Below are 15,839 nucleotides of genomic sequence, written 5' to 3'. Positions count from 1 at the left end.
GGTATCTTCCTAAGCCAAAATAAGGAAAATACACCACCATAGATTTACAATTTCCAAAGTGTTTAGTCATAACATTATCTCATCTGATCCTCAGAACAACACTGTGAGAAAGGCAAAAAGAAAACCCCTTTCCGTTGTTCAGCTCTTTGTGACTCCAGAATATATTTAAGGATGCGCTTTTATGGTATAATTTAAAGTCTGGACTATTTAATTGCACTTACAATATTACCCACTTACCACATGCAGAGGATTTACTTATTATTGAAAGCAGAATATACTTTATGTAAAAAGATTATGGTTACGAGCTGAACATTTAACATAGTTTAGGCTTTCTGCTTTAACTATATTCTGAAAATTCAATAATGAAACAGAAAGAGAAATAACTGCCCTTTGAAACTCTGCCTGGGCAAAATTAATCCTGTATATTATATTCAGTATTACTTTTCCCAGTTTGGTTTTAACTAAGAAGGGCACCTTCTACAGCCTCTGAAGAGGAAGCCTTTTACTTTCCAGCGATCTTTACCATCAGGGTATGTTTCATTATATTCACACTAAATGACTTTGGCTCGAGATCAGTCATATTTCCTTTTGACGCTAAGGAGCTCCGCCTCACCCTAGTGCTCATGACCTTGTGTAAGTGTTCGCAGGGCGCTATGGTCAACCCTTTCTGTCTCTTAGAGCTACTATGATCTGGTTAGTCAAGAGTAAGTTTGTTTTCCCCTCTATGTACAAAAGAATCCCTCTCCATTTATTCAGATAAAATATCTAGTACACCAATAAAAAGATCAATTCAAATGAAGATTCAGAGCTGGCAAAAAGCCTTAATATCATTTGTTCTAACCTGAGAGTTAACAGTTAATCCTTTGCCTGTAAAAAGTATGACCATTTTGTATGTAATTAAAGGGTAATATTTTAAGTGTTAAAAGGAAAACAAATCATAAGGAATATTAATTTTAGGAGGTTTTATTGTAGAGGAAGAGTTGTCTTCTTAATGTTACCTATAATTATAAATCAGGTCTTTGTAATGAATATAGATTAACACATAAATTCTTGGAAAAAACAGATAAAATACAAAAAGGTATCCTGTGGGACATGAATACTCCACTTTCATGGTTTTTTTCCCCCTTATATGCAAAAAAAAACCAGTATCTGGGGCTAATGGCAAAACACAATCTCAATACCATTTTCAGTGATGAGAAAGATAGGAAGATGGCTGATTAGCTTAAAAAAATAAAAAATAAAAATAAAAATAAAATAAACAAATAAAATCAGTGATGAAGATGTGAACTCTTACAATATCTCAGAGACCAGAGAGAGCTTTTCTGCCTTAAGCGACGCATCAGTCAAACATGAAGGCCGGGCCCTACGCGTGAACTTCCCGGACAGTTATCCACTCTATGGGATTATCTCAGGAAAGGTATAGATCAAGCCAGCGGACAAGGTTTACCTTAAACAGAATGAAACAATGTCTCTTTCAATATGGAAATGAAGAGGAAGTAATCAATTCTTGAGGATCACAGAATGCCTAGAAATGAAAAATGATGGGGTTTATTTCTCTGGAGCAGTCAATAATATGAAATTCTCAAAGGTTGTACATTTCCCAGATAAACTGACAGTAAATAAGGTCCCAACGACTATCAGTACTGTAAGTTAAGGAACTGATTTTTTTATATTTACTTATAATTAAAGCTGCAGAATTCCATGAATGGCTGACAGTAAAATACTAACACACTGAAGAATGAACCAAAGGAAGATTGTGAAATCAAGGTAAGTAGGTCCAACAACAGAAGAGTGTTAAATAACCTACTGTACGTTCACAAAACGGACACTGTGCAACCATTCACAGCGTGTTTTGAAACTTGTCCAAGAAGAGGGAAAGGGTTAATATACTGTAAAATGAAAAGTAAAGTTACAGAATGAAATATTCTATATGTACTCTATTTGGGGGAAAAATGTACATGGAAAAAAGACCAGGAAAACACACACACAAGTGTTGACAGAAATTACCTCTGCTAGCGAGAATTTAATGTCTTCACTTTTTTTTTTTTTTTTTGCTTTCCGAATGAAAAGGGGGTAATATTAAGGGGAAATTTTTATTTTCAAAAACAGCCATTAAATATCCTCTGATCTCTGTCCCATCTTTTTAATAACATGCACAACAAAAACCAAGTACAATTAGTGCCACTTAGCACTTAACAGTTATTTTTCTTTAAGTTACAAAATCAACAGTTCATTCAAATTTAGTTTCCATATACTTTTTGCCCAATTCACACACGAACAATATATTTTTTAAAAATCATGACATAAAATTTTATCCAAGGTTGCAGTCTTCCATGCCATCTTCTTCACACATCACGTCTAGAAAATGAACTTCATATGCTTGATTCCATAAGTTTTGAAGAAAACCATTATAATGAGTGCCCACAATCCCAGAATAAAACCCCCAGGAGGATGCCAATCTTTCAGCTTCGGTTTCTGCAAAACAAAAAGGACAGGTAAACTTAACAATAATGGATCAAACAAATACTGATGGAACATAGAAATTTCACAGGCTGTGTTTGAAAGGGAAGTAATTTAGCCAAATTAAATGTATTAGGACAGCAACAACAACAAAAGCTTCTAACTGGGTAAATATTTCAACATGGTTCTTACAAAGGTTAGTTTCAGATGCCATTTTGTTCCTTCAAAGAGGCTTCCCTGACTACCCAGCCAAACAATCTCTCTTCACCCAGGCGCTTCAGTAGCCTACTAGTCCTTCTCACTTTGAATTTATGTATTCATTAGTTTGTTGGGTTTTTTTTATTTATTTATTTATTTTTTTAAAGATTTTATTTATTTATTCAACAGAGATAGAGACAGCCAGAGAGGGGGAACACAGGCAGGGGGAGTGGGAGAGGAAGAAGCAGGCTCATAGCAGAGGAGCCCGATGTGGGGCTCGATCCCATAACGCCGGGATCACGCCCTGAGCCGAAGGCAGACGCTTAACCGCTGTGCCACCCAGGCGCCCCTGTTGGTTTTGTCTGTCTCTCCCACTAGACTATAGCTCTATGAGGATCATTTTGCTTGTATTCCCAGCATCCACCTGCCACAGTGCCTGGCACACAGGAGACATACATATATTATACTGATTAAGTCAGTGGAAAAACAAAGGCTACCCGATTCCATTTGTTCTGATATTTAACAAATACTTGTTTGGGGGCCCATACCTTTGTTCATGTTAAGCCTTTGAGACAGCATGCTCCTTACTCCATTCTGCCTATTTGAAACTCACCAACTGAAATGGCAACTCCCTCAGGTTTTCCCACCTGATATATTCTTTTCTTTGAATGTGTAGCTCCTTCTACTCTTACTTCTATCTAGTAACATAATTATCTTTATTGGTTATCTCCCTGCAAACTTGAAGGGGGCAAAGTCTGGCTGAGTCCATTTTATATCCTCTTGTCCATTCCGACCCCTCAACACCCAGCCAAGTGTCTTGTATATTTCTTTGTCAAGAAGGAAAGGCAGACCAGTCTTCTTCATTTAGCTGTCATTGCAACAGCTATGTTATGTCCCTGAAATTGGAGGTCTGTAACTGTGATCTTTTTATGAGGTTTACTTCCTAAACTACTGGCCAAGATTGTAAGGATAGTTATGATATGAGAATCATGTATTTTTTTAAAGATTTATTTATTTGAGAGACAGAGAGAGAGAGCACGTACGGTGTGGGGGGGGTGCAGGGTAGAGGGAGAGAGAGAAACCCAAGCAGACTCCATGGCGCTGAGTGTGGAGCCCAAGACAGGGTTCGATCCCACAACCCGATATGACCCGAGCTGAACCCAAGAGTCAATTGCTTAACCGACCGCACCACCTAGGCGCCCCTAGAATCATATTTTAGAGCAGAATTGCATGAAGAGAAAGTCGTTAGTCACCTAGCCACCTAAACAAGCCAATGAAGGTTCATAAATCTCTTAGAGGTATCTGCATCTTAAAGTTTGGTTTCCCATATATAACCAGGACACCCCATGTTCTTTACTCAATCCTAAACTCATCACATTATAAGAGGAAAGGAGGCAGGCCGGGTGGAAGGGAGGGAGAGAGGGAAGGAAAGAAGGCAGGCAGGTTGGCAGGCGGCAAGCTTCAATATAAAACAAATCAAGTCAAATCAACCGGAATTCGTCAGTAAGGGCCATGCTAGTAATCCTGCCACATTTTACAGTTACTTATATTATCTATGCTTTAAAATATCTGATAGTTGCCTAATGTATACAACATTATAAACCCACTAAAAGAATTCAAAAGAATATTTTGATACAAGTAAACTCTATTTTTCTTTTAATTTTATAAATGGAGAAGTTATCTATGGAAATGCCTGGTTTTCAATTAGGTGATCTTTCTGTAACGTCTTCCTTCTCTTCTGAAATTCTCCTCTCTTAGCTTCAGTGATACTCTCCCCAGGTTTTTCCTCTACTTCTCTAACCATTCCTTTTCAGTCTTCTTTGCTCCTTAAATCCTAGTGTTGTCTAGAGCTCTGCCCTCAGCCATTTATTCTCTCCCTTTATATAATCTCTCTGAGTGACACCTGTACCCTGGTTTTGACCTCTGTCAGCAAGCTCATGATTCCAAAATTTCTATCACTAACATGGAACTCTACGCTAAACTCTAGGTTTACATGCAATTAACAGACATCTCTACTTGGATATTCTAAAGGATCACAAACTTTACAATAGCCAAGAGCAAATTCATTCCTGAGTCCTCCACCCAATTCTGTTCTCTCTTCCCTGTTTTCCATCACTCCATCCATATCAGGGGCATCACCATGTTGTCAAAGTGATAAAGCTGGAAGTCATTCTTAGCTACCCCAACTCTCAGATCTTCCCATTTACATGAGTTCCTAATTCTTACAGATTTTCTCAACATCATATCTGTCCTTTCTAAGTTTTCTATTGCCACTGCCACTACCTTAGTTTTAGCTCTTATCATTTCTTATCAGGATCACTGAAATAGCGTCCTGACTAGCTTCTCTTCCTCCAAGATGCCCTCTCTTTTCCATCTATCAATCATATTGCTGCTAGACACACTTTCCTAAAATACAAATATATATTTGTATAATATGTATACATATTTGTATAAAAAAGCCTCACATGTATGCACATAGGTATTGTTTGTTTGAAGCACACATTACTTTTGTAATTTAAAAAATTAAATAAGTAATTTAAAAACGAAGGCTCAGTGTGGTGTGGTTCAAAGGGCATGGGATTTAGAATTAACTGCTTTGGGCTCAAAGTTTAGTTTTAACGCTTAAAGCCCATGCTACCTGTCAAGCCACTTCTCCACTCTGAATTTCTAAACCTATAAAATGGGCATAGCAACACAGACCTCCTGGGAATGAATGAATGCACAATTATAGCAATGATGTATTTTCTGAAAATGTAGTCTGTAACTACCTGTTCCTACCTAGAAAACTAATGATTTGAAACTCAAAGTACATTTTAGATAACTTTCTTTTGTGTTTGTTAGTTATGAGGAACAATGTTTAAAACAATCTTATTTTTATTATTTTAACTTGTATGAATTTCAATTCAAATTTAACTTATCAAACTATTAGGGGAGAAACCCACCTTACTATTTCGTATCATGCTGGAGTTTTAATCAACCACATAATATAAACACAATTGACAATACTGTTTACAGTGGTTACCTGCCACACTAACTCTAAATCTACTCTCGCCTCCTCCCATTCCTTCCAGAAAACTCCCCAAACACCAAAAATACTATAATCCAATTCTTCCTCATTTTACATTCTATTCAAAACTCTGCAATGGCTCTGATCATATGTGAAATGATGAGGATGACAGAGATTCTTTTCCTCCAGTATCTTACAAGATGGTAAGTCCAGTGGAATTTCAGATGGAAGAGCTTTTGTGAAACACTATGAAAAATCTTAATTTGCTTCCAGTAGAAAATCTAGATTAATATAAAGCATAGTTATATTAAAGACTGGGAAGGTAGATATCACAAGCATGTGAATGAAAAACAAGTGAGTAAACTAAACATGATTTATTACTGCTTGGTTTTTGTCATGTTTATTTTCTGTTACTGAAACAATTTGTAATCCATGCCAAAGGGTTGAAAAAGCTAAACCAAAAATTATTTTTCCATAGATAGATGGGGAAAAGATTGTCATTATTAGTTATTAGTTGAAGCACATATTTATACAATAGTTTGCAAATGTCCCTGGAAATTCGGTTTAAGAGTATTGACCTACCTGGGGAGACAAGATTCACATTTTTCCCAATAACTAGGAGTCTCTGATTTAGATGGCATTTGAAAACACACACATACACACACGTTAATGCTTGAAAAAAATTAAATATTATCACAATCTGGCATTAAACTCTTACCTATAGAAGAACAGGCTATAATATATAATACAGATGATTATTCCATAAACCAATTTAATGACTTTCAGTGCTAAAAGAGTTCACGCGATGTGAACTTTCAAGAGTTGTAACTTTCAGATAGTATTTAAACCGACTCATGCTTTAAAAAAAAAAAAAGGTGAACATCATTTAAGTTCTATGATTTGTTAGAGATTACTGAAATAATAATCAGGTAGTTAACAGGAATCTTAGCTCTGCAGCTGTAGAAACTCTAGTTACTTTCCAATGAGATGGATTCCCTGAGGTCATAGTTACACCATTAGATCTCAAACTTAGCCAGAAACAGTTGCCAGGAAGGCAACTACAGCTTCTTTGGTAGGCACTATCATCATTTCTCCCAGGATTGGTCCTGGCGGCTATGTTGATCTATTATTCCAAAGACTGGCTCAGAGAATTCTGGAGGCATTGCTTTCTGGTCCTGCAACAAAATATGTCCCATATTTAGACCACTAATGCCCAGGAGAGGACCAGAGAGAAGAGCAAAGTGCCAGAGCTTAGAATGTAATAATGGAGGACTAAGAAATATATGTACTCACTCCAAAATTATCATGGAATTTTGTATTTATTTACAGTGTAACACTGTACAGGCTAACAAAAGCAGCAAATCTCAGCTTTCAAAATGGCTATTTGTGGTTGCTATATTTTTTATTGTATATTCACTACATATTTTTGATTAACAAAAAATGGCAAATGAAATATTAAATAAATACAACTTGGACTCTTAGCTTAACAGGGCATCTAAGTAGAATCATCTTCTACTTCTTCCCATCTTCTCAGGAAAATACATATAAAGACACAGAAAGATAAGAGCACATCCTACTAAAATGAATTTAACCTCTGATGAGAAACCTCAGATAATTTCACTATCTGAAAGTCCTGGAAACCAGGTCTACAAACAAATTAATCGTGGCCCAGTTTTCTGATTAGTACACACAATGCGAAGGATTGCTTTGCTCTGTGAAACACAGTAATTCTGTCAACTGAGAAAGGGACTTTAGCTCTCTCCTTTTTTCTGCCTGCTGTTCAAGAGAAATAGTGTTTACAAAGTAGAAGGTGGCTTTATGAAGAGCTGAAGTAGTGTAACTCGTTCCTATCCCCTCAGTGGCAAACCTCTCTATTATCTGAATACAATTACCAGTAAAGAACAAGTCAGAAAGTAGAGGGGCACTGACAATGGTTCACTGCATCTAAGAAGATTCAGCATCCACATGAAAAGCTCTGAAGAGAAGGGAAAATACAGGAAAAATCCTTTTAGTAGCATATGTTAAGAAATAGGTTTTTCCATATACTTCCTCCTTTTAAAGTGCCCTCAAACCAGGCACAGGTAGCGTGGTAACAGAGGATCCTGGTTTAGTTTAGCAAAACTACATTTGACAACTGCCTACCAATCACAAGAAACATTTAACAAATTATTCCTCAGATGCAGGTCTGAGAAGGCATTCAAACTGAAGTAGATAGGGAGAAGCATCCACATACTCCATTGGCACGTACCAACGGCATTCTAAGAAAAAAGAAAAAACACGGTGAGGTCTATGAGTAAAAATACTCCCACACACAAGAAAGAAATATCGTGAAGTTGCAGAGAACATATCTCAGAATAAGAGGTAATAAGGAACCAAAAGGTAATTTTAGAAAAATTTTATTTGACATTGACTTGAATAAAGATGCACAAGAAATCAAAAATAAAAGAATGGTACAAAGAGAAAAATTGTACAAGATACAAGGAAACAGGCTGAGATAAAAACGGAGCAAAATTAAAATCCACATTGACGAGGAAAATAGTGTCCTAAGCACATCTTTGAGTCCTTCATTTACCTAACTGTGGCAGATTGGTGGCAAAAAAATGGCCCAATTCTCTATACTTCCCTTGTGTTCATGCCCTTTGCGATCTGTGCCATTATAGCAACTCTCACCGGTAAGTGGAATTTATATCCTTGCTCCTTGAATCAGCTGGCCTTGTGACATCTTTTGGTTGACAAAATGCAACACAAACAACAATGTCCTAATTCCAAGGCTAGCCTCAAGAGGCTTTGCTTACTTGTGCTCTCTCAGACCTCTGCTACCACCATGAGAAAAAATCTAGGCAAGGCTTCTGGAGGAAAAGACATCACGTGGAGAAGAACTCAGGTCCCCCAGACAAGAACCAGCCAACTCCCAGAAGCAGATCCGCCTAAGCAAGCCAGGACTGACCACAGACTCATGAGGGAACTCAGCCGAGCACAGAACTGCCCAGCTAAACTTGGCCTAAACTGTCAACCTGCAGAATTAGGAGGTAAGAAAATGGTTGATACTGCAAGTCACTAAGTTTTAGAATGCTTTATTATGCATCAAAAGCTATGGAATACAACTACTGATGCAATTAATGTGGAAGGAAACACCCCAATCTTTTAGTATCATAAGAAAATAAGTTTCCATCTACATACTTGGGGCTTCAAATTTCTGCAGTAATGGTATAAATAAGAACAGCATAAAGGGCAACAAATCAACCTCTTGTCCACCATGAACTCTGCTGAGGTGGGGGAGGTCTGACAAGATAATCTCCTCTGACCCTCCTCGAATAAGAAATCCAGCCCCATTAACTCGTCTAACTTTCACAAAGGACTTCAACCAGCATCTGTCACACCTGAACAGTTATCTAGAGCCAGACTCCAATGAAGCCATCCAGGAAAAACACCTGCTATACGTCTTCTAGAGTTAAATTTCATGAATGTTCTTTGCACAACCTCACCAGTAAAGGAACTATATTGATGCTCTTCCAGCACTCTCACGGTCTTTCTAGAAAGAGACTGACTTCACTTGCCACCATGCCAGGAATTGCTCTCCAGGAAATGAAGTAGGGGAACCCAGAGACTAATTCACCTACCTTCCTCTAGCCTTCCTCTTCCCAACTGCAATCTAGACTGGAAGTCTAGTTCCTTTCCTTTTGAAGTTAGTAATTAGTGTTACCCAGATGTTGCCTCCTGCTGGGGAAATGAACATCTCCCAGGATTTTGATGCACTTTACTCATGGTAAATTTGCAAAGCAAGTAATCAAATCTAGGATAATTAAAGATACTTTTTTTTTATTATAATTTGTTAAATATAAAATTGACCACAGTCTTTCCTTCACTTTGATTTTAGTTTTCCTGTGACGAGAATATCCACTGTTAACATTATTACTTAATATTGCTCTGGAATTTCCAGCCAATCTAGATATAACTTCTAGTAAGGAGAAGTAAATTTTCGTTTCCAAATATTATTAGATATCAACAAACTCTACAAAAATCAATTCATAATTATGAAGAATAAAGAGCTCAGATTTGAGATAAATATAAAAAAAACCTTTCAATATGTTACCAAAAATGAGTCAAAAAACAGAACAGGAAAAAAAAATTCCATTCACAACAGCAACAAAAAACATAAAATAACAGAAATAGCCATAACATGAGATGTAAGGTAAACAATCCAAATTACCCTATAAAATCGAGTAAACAGTCCTGAATATAAAAGAGGATATGATAAAGCTAATCTATAATGTTGTTCTCATGCAAAATAGAAAGATCAATGCAACAGAATAGAAAGCAGGCAATCAAGCCCAGTAGCCAAGAATTTAGTACGTGATAAAAGAACTATCACAGATCAGCGGGCAAGAAAATATTCTTACTGGTGCTCCGGAAAAAAGTTTTGTTTCTAGCCCAACATTATAAGCCAAACTAACTTTACATGGCTTAGAATTAGCTGTAAAAATATTAGATATAGAAATATTTTTTTAAAAATTTTCTTTGTGAAGTGACACTTAGGGACACATCTTAATGGTAGCTATGTTAAAAATAGGGAAGAGGGATGCCTAGGTGGCTCAGTCGGTTAAGTGTCTGCCTTCGACTCAGGTCATGATCCCAGAGTCCTGAGATCGAGTCCGTGGGTGGGCTCCTCGCTCAGCGGGGGGCCTGTGTCTCCCTCTGCCTGCCACTCCCCCTGCTTGTGCTCTCTCTCTCTCTCTCATTCTCTGACAAATAAATAAAATCTTAAAAAAAAAAAAAAGTACCAGTGGAGAGCAGTGGCAGAGGAAACTCACTGTGGGGAGCAGAACACAGGAGTCTAAGGGCCTGCGGGCTGACTCAGAAAGTACTTCCCAGGAGAGCGGACCCTTGAACAACAGCGTGTCATATTTGGGTTGGTGGAGAGCAGAGCAAAGTCGGGTGATGAGAAACGCCAGACCTTGTTGAAAGACAGAGGGAAGGTGATGGAAGATCCACAACAGTGGAGATTTACCTTGTTAGTTCGCTGCTGATCCCCCAGGACCATAGCAACTGGGAAACAAAAGAATGGATGCCCTTTGGGCTTAGCTAGCTTCAAAGGCTAGAAAGATTCGTTCTGTAAATGCCCAGTTGTGAGCTGGGATTTGAGACAAGAAGCTTCCACTAGCTTGAATCAGTGCCCACCCACAAGTCAATGGAGCAAAAAGAGAGAAAATGTAGGAGAATTTGCACAGTAAAGGGATTTATAAATCTAAAAGCAATAAATGAAAATTTTAAAAAATGTGAAGAAATTTTTAAACGAACTCTTTGAAAACTCTGTATTTTGCAAAGTGTACAGATCAAAAGGCGAATAAATGGAAAAATATGACAGAAAGGGGGATAAGTTTAGTACATGAAGATCTCCCCCAAATCAGTAAGACACAAAGATTTATCAATTAATGGAATAAAATTTTCACAAAATAATTACAAATGGCTAACATTGAAAAAATTCAATCTTCTTGATCATAAAAACAAATTAAAATAATACATTAACTATTTCTTCATCTTTTAAAAATTAAACTAGTAAATGTTAATGAGGATGGTCAACTTTTCAGAAAAATACTCTATTAACATGTTTAGAGGTCTTTAAAATGTTTGCATCTTTTCATTCATAGGAACTGTTACACTCTGAGCTAGGATCTATATTAAGAAACTCAGAAATGCTGACAAAGGTTTTGCACAAAGATTTTCTTCTCAGTGTTATTTACATAATAGAAAACAGAAAACAATCCCTATAAATAATACAGGAAATATGGTACATCTACATAAATAGTAAACAAAAATGTTTTCAAACAATTTTAATGATTTGGAAAGACGCTTATACTGTAATAATAAGAAAGTAAAAGCAAGACTCAAATTAAGTATAAAATATGATCTATAACAATATTCAAAGAAAAGGAATATACTAAGGTCTTAATAGTGTTTCTCTGGAAGAAACAGAACTAGGTTGTTTTAATTTCTTCTCTAAACTTATACATACTTTTGAAAATATGTTTTCTACAATGGATACGTATTTCTTTAATTATTTTGTATGTGTGCAGGAGGAAGGGACTCTATAGGAAAAACTTCTATTGAAAGAATCCACTTAGAAGAATCTTCATATACTCATCTTTTCCAAATTAGGAGATGCATTACAATAACCCTGTTTACTACTTGATGTCCTAACTTTAAGAAAAAGTAACATGAATAGCATGACAGCAACATAATATAATAAAGCGCTTTTTCAGTATGTATTTAATGATACTCCTGGAGTATAACAAGATTGCTATTTTTAAAACTATAGGTAATATTTCAGACATTCTACAATGATTTTCCTTGCAATCAAACGACAGATTGGTATAATTATCGCATTTGGTAGTACAGCTGCATTTGAGGTAAGTTCATATTAAAGTATAGCTTATAATTTCATTTGTGTCCATATTAGAACTTCTCATAAAATGACTGATTTTATGTAGTTAAAGTACTCTACTGACTGCTATTAAATACACTCCTATTTTTTTTAACCTTTCACAATAACAGCTATAATACAAAGGTGAAAAGCACACATAAAACACTGCAATGTGTCATGAGCAAACACTTAAGAGCTTAAGGGCTACCTATTATTTAAATGACTAATATTTCAAATTAAAAAGATAGGTAGCTAAGCAACACTGCACTGCCAATTGTGCACAATATACAGCCTCCCCTTTCACGTTGCTAGGAGAACATTACCATAAAACTGCAAAATAGTTAACGGAGCATAGATCTAAGCACTAAAATTATGCACAAAGAAGAAACTGAGGATTTTCAAAATTTACGTGTTTACGGGAAGCAAAGGGAAAATTTCCAAAGTTTCGATGAGATTCTTTTCTTAAAATATAATGATCACATCAGTTAGTTCATTTTAAGTAAAGAAAAAAAAAACCCAATATACTGAAGCTACGATTCTAATAACTTTAAAAAACAGCTGTTTGTTTTCAACTGTTTGATCTGTGGTGGTTTATTAGTATTTCCAGTCTCTCTATATCTTCTCTATAAAATATAATTTGTACTCTTCAAATTATATTAATGGTATAAATCAAACTGTGGTCAGCAGAATTCCAAGTCAGCCCTCAGACTCCTTCTCCCTGGTGTACATTCCCTGTCTAATCTCTTCCCCTTGAGTGTGGGTGGAACTTTTAATTTGATGGGCTATCTCTCCTATGATTCGGTTACATTGTGTAGCAAAGATGAAGGGATTCTGAAAATATAATTAGGGTCCCTGAATCAGTTGATGGTCAGTTAATCAAAAATGAGATTATCCTGGGGGGGAGGGGCTGATCTAATAAGGTGAGCCCTTTAAAAGAGAGTCTATATAACAGGGACAGAAGTCAAAGAGATCAATATATTAGAAGCCGCCCAGATGCTCTCCTGCTGCTCAGGAAGAATCAAACAGCCATGTTGTGGCGTGCCGGACAGGCAGGGAAAGCAAGCAGCCTCTGGGAGCCGAGGGCCTCAGTCAGCCCTACAACCACGGAAACGGAATTCTGCCAATAACCGGTAAACTTGGAAGAGGACCCAGAGCCTCAGATGACACTGCCATCCTGGTTGACTCCTGAATCAAAGAATTGTTAGACTGTGAGCACAGGACTAAGTTAAGCTCTGCCCAGACTCATAAAGTATGGAAACTGAGATAATAAATGCTTTTAAATCACTGAATTTGTTTGTTACCCAGCAACAGAAAACTAATTAACAACCAAGACTTGAAATGAAACTATTCATTACTCCTGGTAACTGTTCCTTGGGTGAATAACTGATTAAGATATTAACTTTATATGTTTAAAAAATAGAAGTGAAGAGAATGAAAGTCTAAGTCTAGTCTAATTCCTCCTATTCTTCCATACCTATTCATTCTCTAAGAGCCTGCTCAAATGTCACCTTCAGCTGAAGCCTGTTCTCATACCCCAGTAAGAATTAATTTCTTTTTCTCTAGGCACCAATGGCAATTGGCTCCTGTCTTACACTATAGTCAGTTTGTGGGTGTGATTCTACCACACTGTGATCTGTTAGTGATATCAGTTTCTGAACCTTATCAAGGTCTCATAAGCTTTGAATACAATAGAGCAATCAATTTGCCTTAGTTACCAGTTATTTTCTTCTTGAAAATAAGAAATACAAATATTCAAATATTAAGTACTAATTTACTAGTTTATACTCGGTTTTATGACTTACAGAAAAAATTAAGAATTGCATTACTCAAATAACAATATAATCTATTCTACGAATCCCTAGTGAGAAATTAAAAACATCATTTAAAAAATGTGAAAACAATTTGAAGTTTGAAATAAATTAATCTGTTTTTAGTTCTTAAGAAAGAAGTCACTGTTCCCACAAATAAATAATAAAAGTACATTTATCAATAGTTATTTGTGTCTGTTAAGAAGTAATCAGAGTCCTGCTTCTGCCGACAGAGGGTTAAATGCTACAGAACTATCGGCCCATTCTGAACAACTAGAAAATCATACAGAAGGTAAGAAACAATGGTTTTCAGATATTGGACAATTTGCAGCAGTTTTCTGACCGCTGGAAGGATGGAAACAAATAAGATGAGTCTCTTGAGTGCCCAAGCTTATTGCGTGAAGAAAGCTTCGAAGCTGCAGCACAAGGAGGGGGACCCACACAGAACCTGGCAGTCTTGCTGAGTTGAGGAGAAACAGATTAGAATTCAGGGAGGTTTGGGTGGCTAGAATTTGCAGGGCTGACTACTGGAGAGAAGGGAGCAGCATACAGAAAGAGCTCCAGAGATTTGCAAAGGGACTTCTGGAGTCTTCTGCACAGTACTCATCTCTGCATGCAAAACAAGAAGCTGGCAGAGGGAAAACAGCACAAAACACTAAAAGCAACAGGCCAAACACTTTCCTAAAATTCAAAATATGCAGAGCACCAAGTCACAGTTCCTATTGGGTCTAAAGCAGAATAAATCAGAAATAGTGGGGCTATCTCCCCATCCCACCTTCCTAAGAAGGATCTGCTCTCAATCTGCCTCAAACAACTTAAAAACAATCCTTAAAGGGATCAAATTCAATCTAGAACAAAATGTAATACTGCTACATGAATAAAACAAAAATCCAAAATCCAACAACAAAACTTAAAATATCTAGCATCCAATTAAAAAAAAAAAAGGCATGGAAAGGAGAAAAATATGACCCATAGTTAGGAGAAAAATCAATCAACTGAAAAAGACTCATAAATGAGATGACAGATTTAGTAGACAGGGCTTTTAAGATAGCTATTATAAACTGGATATAAAGAAAACATGAACATATGAAGGGAGAAAAAGAATACATCAATAAGGCCTATATAGGATTTCCAGAGATGAAAAATACAATATATGAAATGAAAAAATATACTGAATGGAATTAACAGATTAGACACTATGGAAGAATTATCAGAGAACTATTAAGATAGCAATAGAAATTATTCAAAATGAAGCACAGAAAGAAAAAGAGCAGGAAAAAGAATAAACAGAGCGTGGGCTGTGGCACCATATCAGACAGGATCACATCTGTGCAACTGGAGTCCCAAGTGGGGAGGGAGAAAAATATCCAAAACAAATAATGACTGAAAGGTTTCCAAATTTCAAAAAAACTATAAACCACCAAACCCACAAAGCTCAACACCAAGCATAATAAACATGGACCACACAAAGGACCATCATAATCAAAATGCCAAAAAACAACGATAAAGAGAACATCTTAAAAGCAGTCAGATAAAAAGAGATTTGTTCTTAGAGAGCAGGGTTCAGAAAACCACAGCACATGGGCCAGTCATGTGATTTTTATAAATCAAGTTTTACTGGAATACAACCACACTCATTCACTTTCATATCATCTATTGCTGCTTTTATATTACACCAAAGTTGAGTAGTGGGCACAAAGTCCAGATGACCTACAAGCCTAACCTATTTACTACCTGGTCCTTTAAGAAAAAGGTACAGAGGAACAAAGAATGAGTGAAGGAGGCCAGAAGACAGTGGAAAGACATCTTAAAGCACTAAAAGAAAAGAGCTGTTAACCTAGAATTCTAGGGAAAATGTACCAAGTGAATAAACTCTTTCAAGGATGAAGGTGAAATAAAGCATTTTTCAGTAAAACAAAAGCTTTGAGAATTCAACAGACCTATA

General features: G+C 36.5%; 1 protein-coding gene across 1 annotated transcript in view; it reads right to left on the bottom strand.

Annotated features, from left to right (window-relative positions):
- Positions 1–2,127: 2,127 nt before the first annotated feature.
- The window catches only part of PIGK (phosphatidylinositol glycan anchor biosynthesis class K), a 111,432-nt gene continuing 97,720 nt past the window's right edge, over positions 2,128–15,839 (bottom strand). The window contains exon 11 of the mRNA XM_008690703.2: positions 2,128–2,475. Coding sequence (XP_008688925.1) covers positions 2,359–2,475 — 117 coding nt within the window. The 3' untranslated portion in view covers positions 2,128–2,358. The remainder of the gene's footprint in view (positions 2,476–15,839) is intronic.

The sequence above is a fragment of the Ursus maritimus genome, unplaced genomic scaffold (assembly GCF_017311325.1).
Source record: "Ursus maritimus isolate PB19 unplaced genomic scaffold, ASM1731132v1 scaffold_12, whole genome shotgun sequence".
NCBI classification, from domain to species: Eukaryota; Metazoa; Chordata; class Mammalia; order Carnivora; family Ursidae; genus Ursus; species Ursus maritimus.
This window is presented reverse-complemented; position numbering and strand designations above follow the sequence as displayed.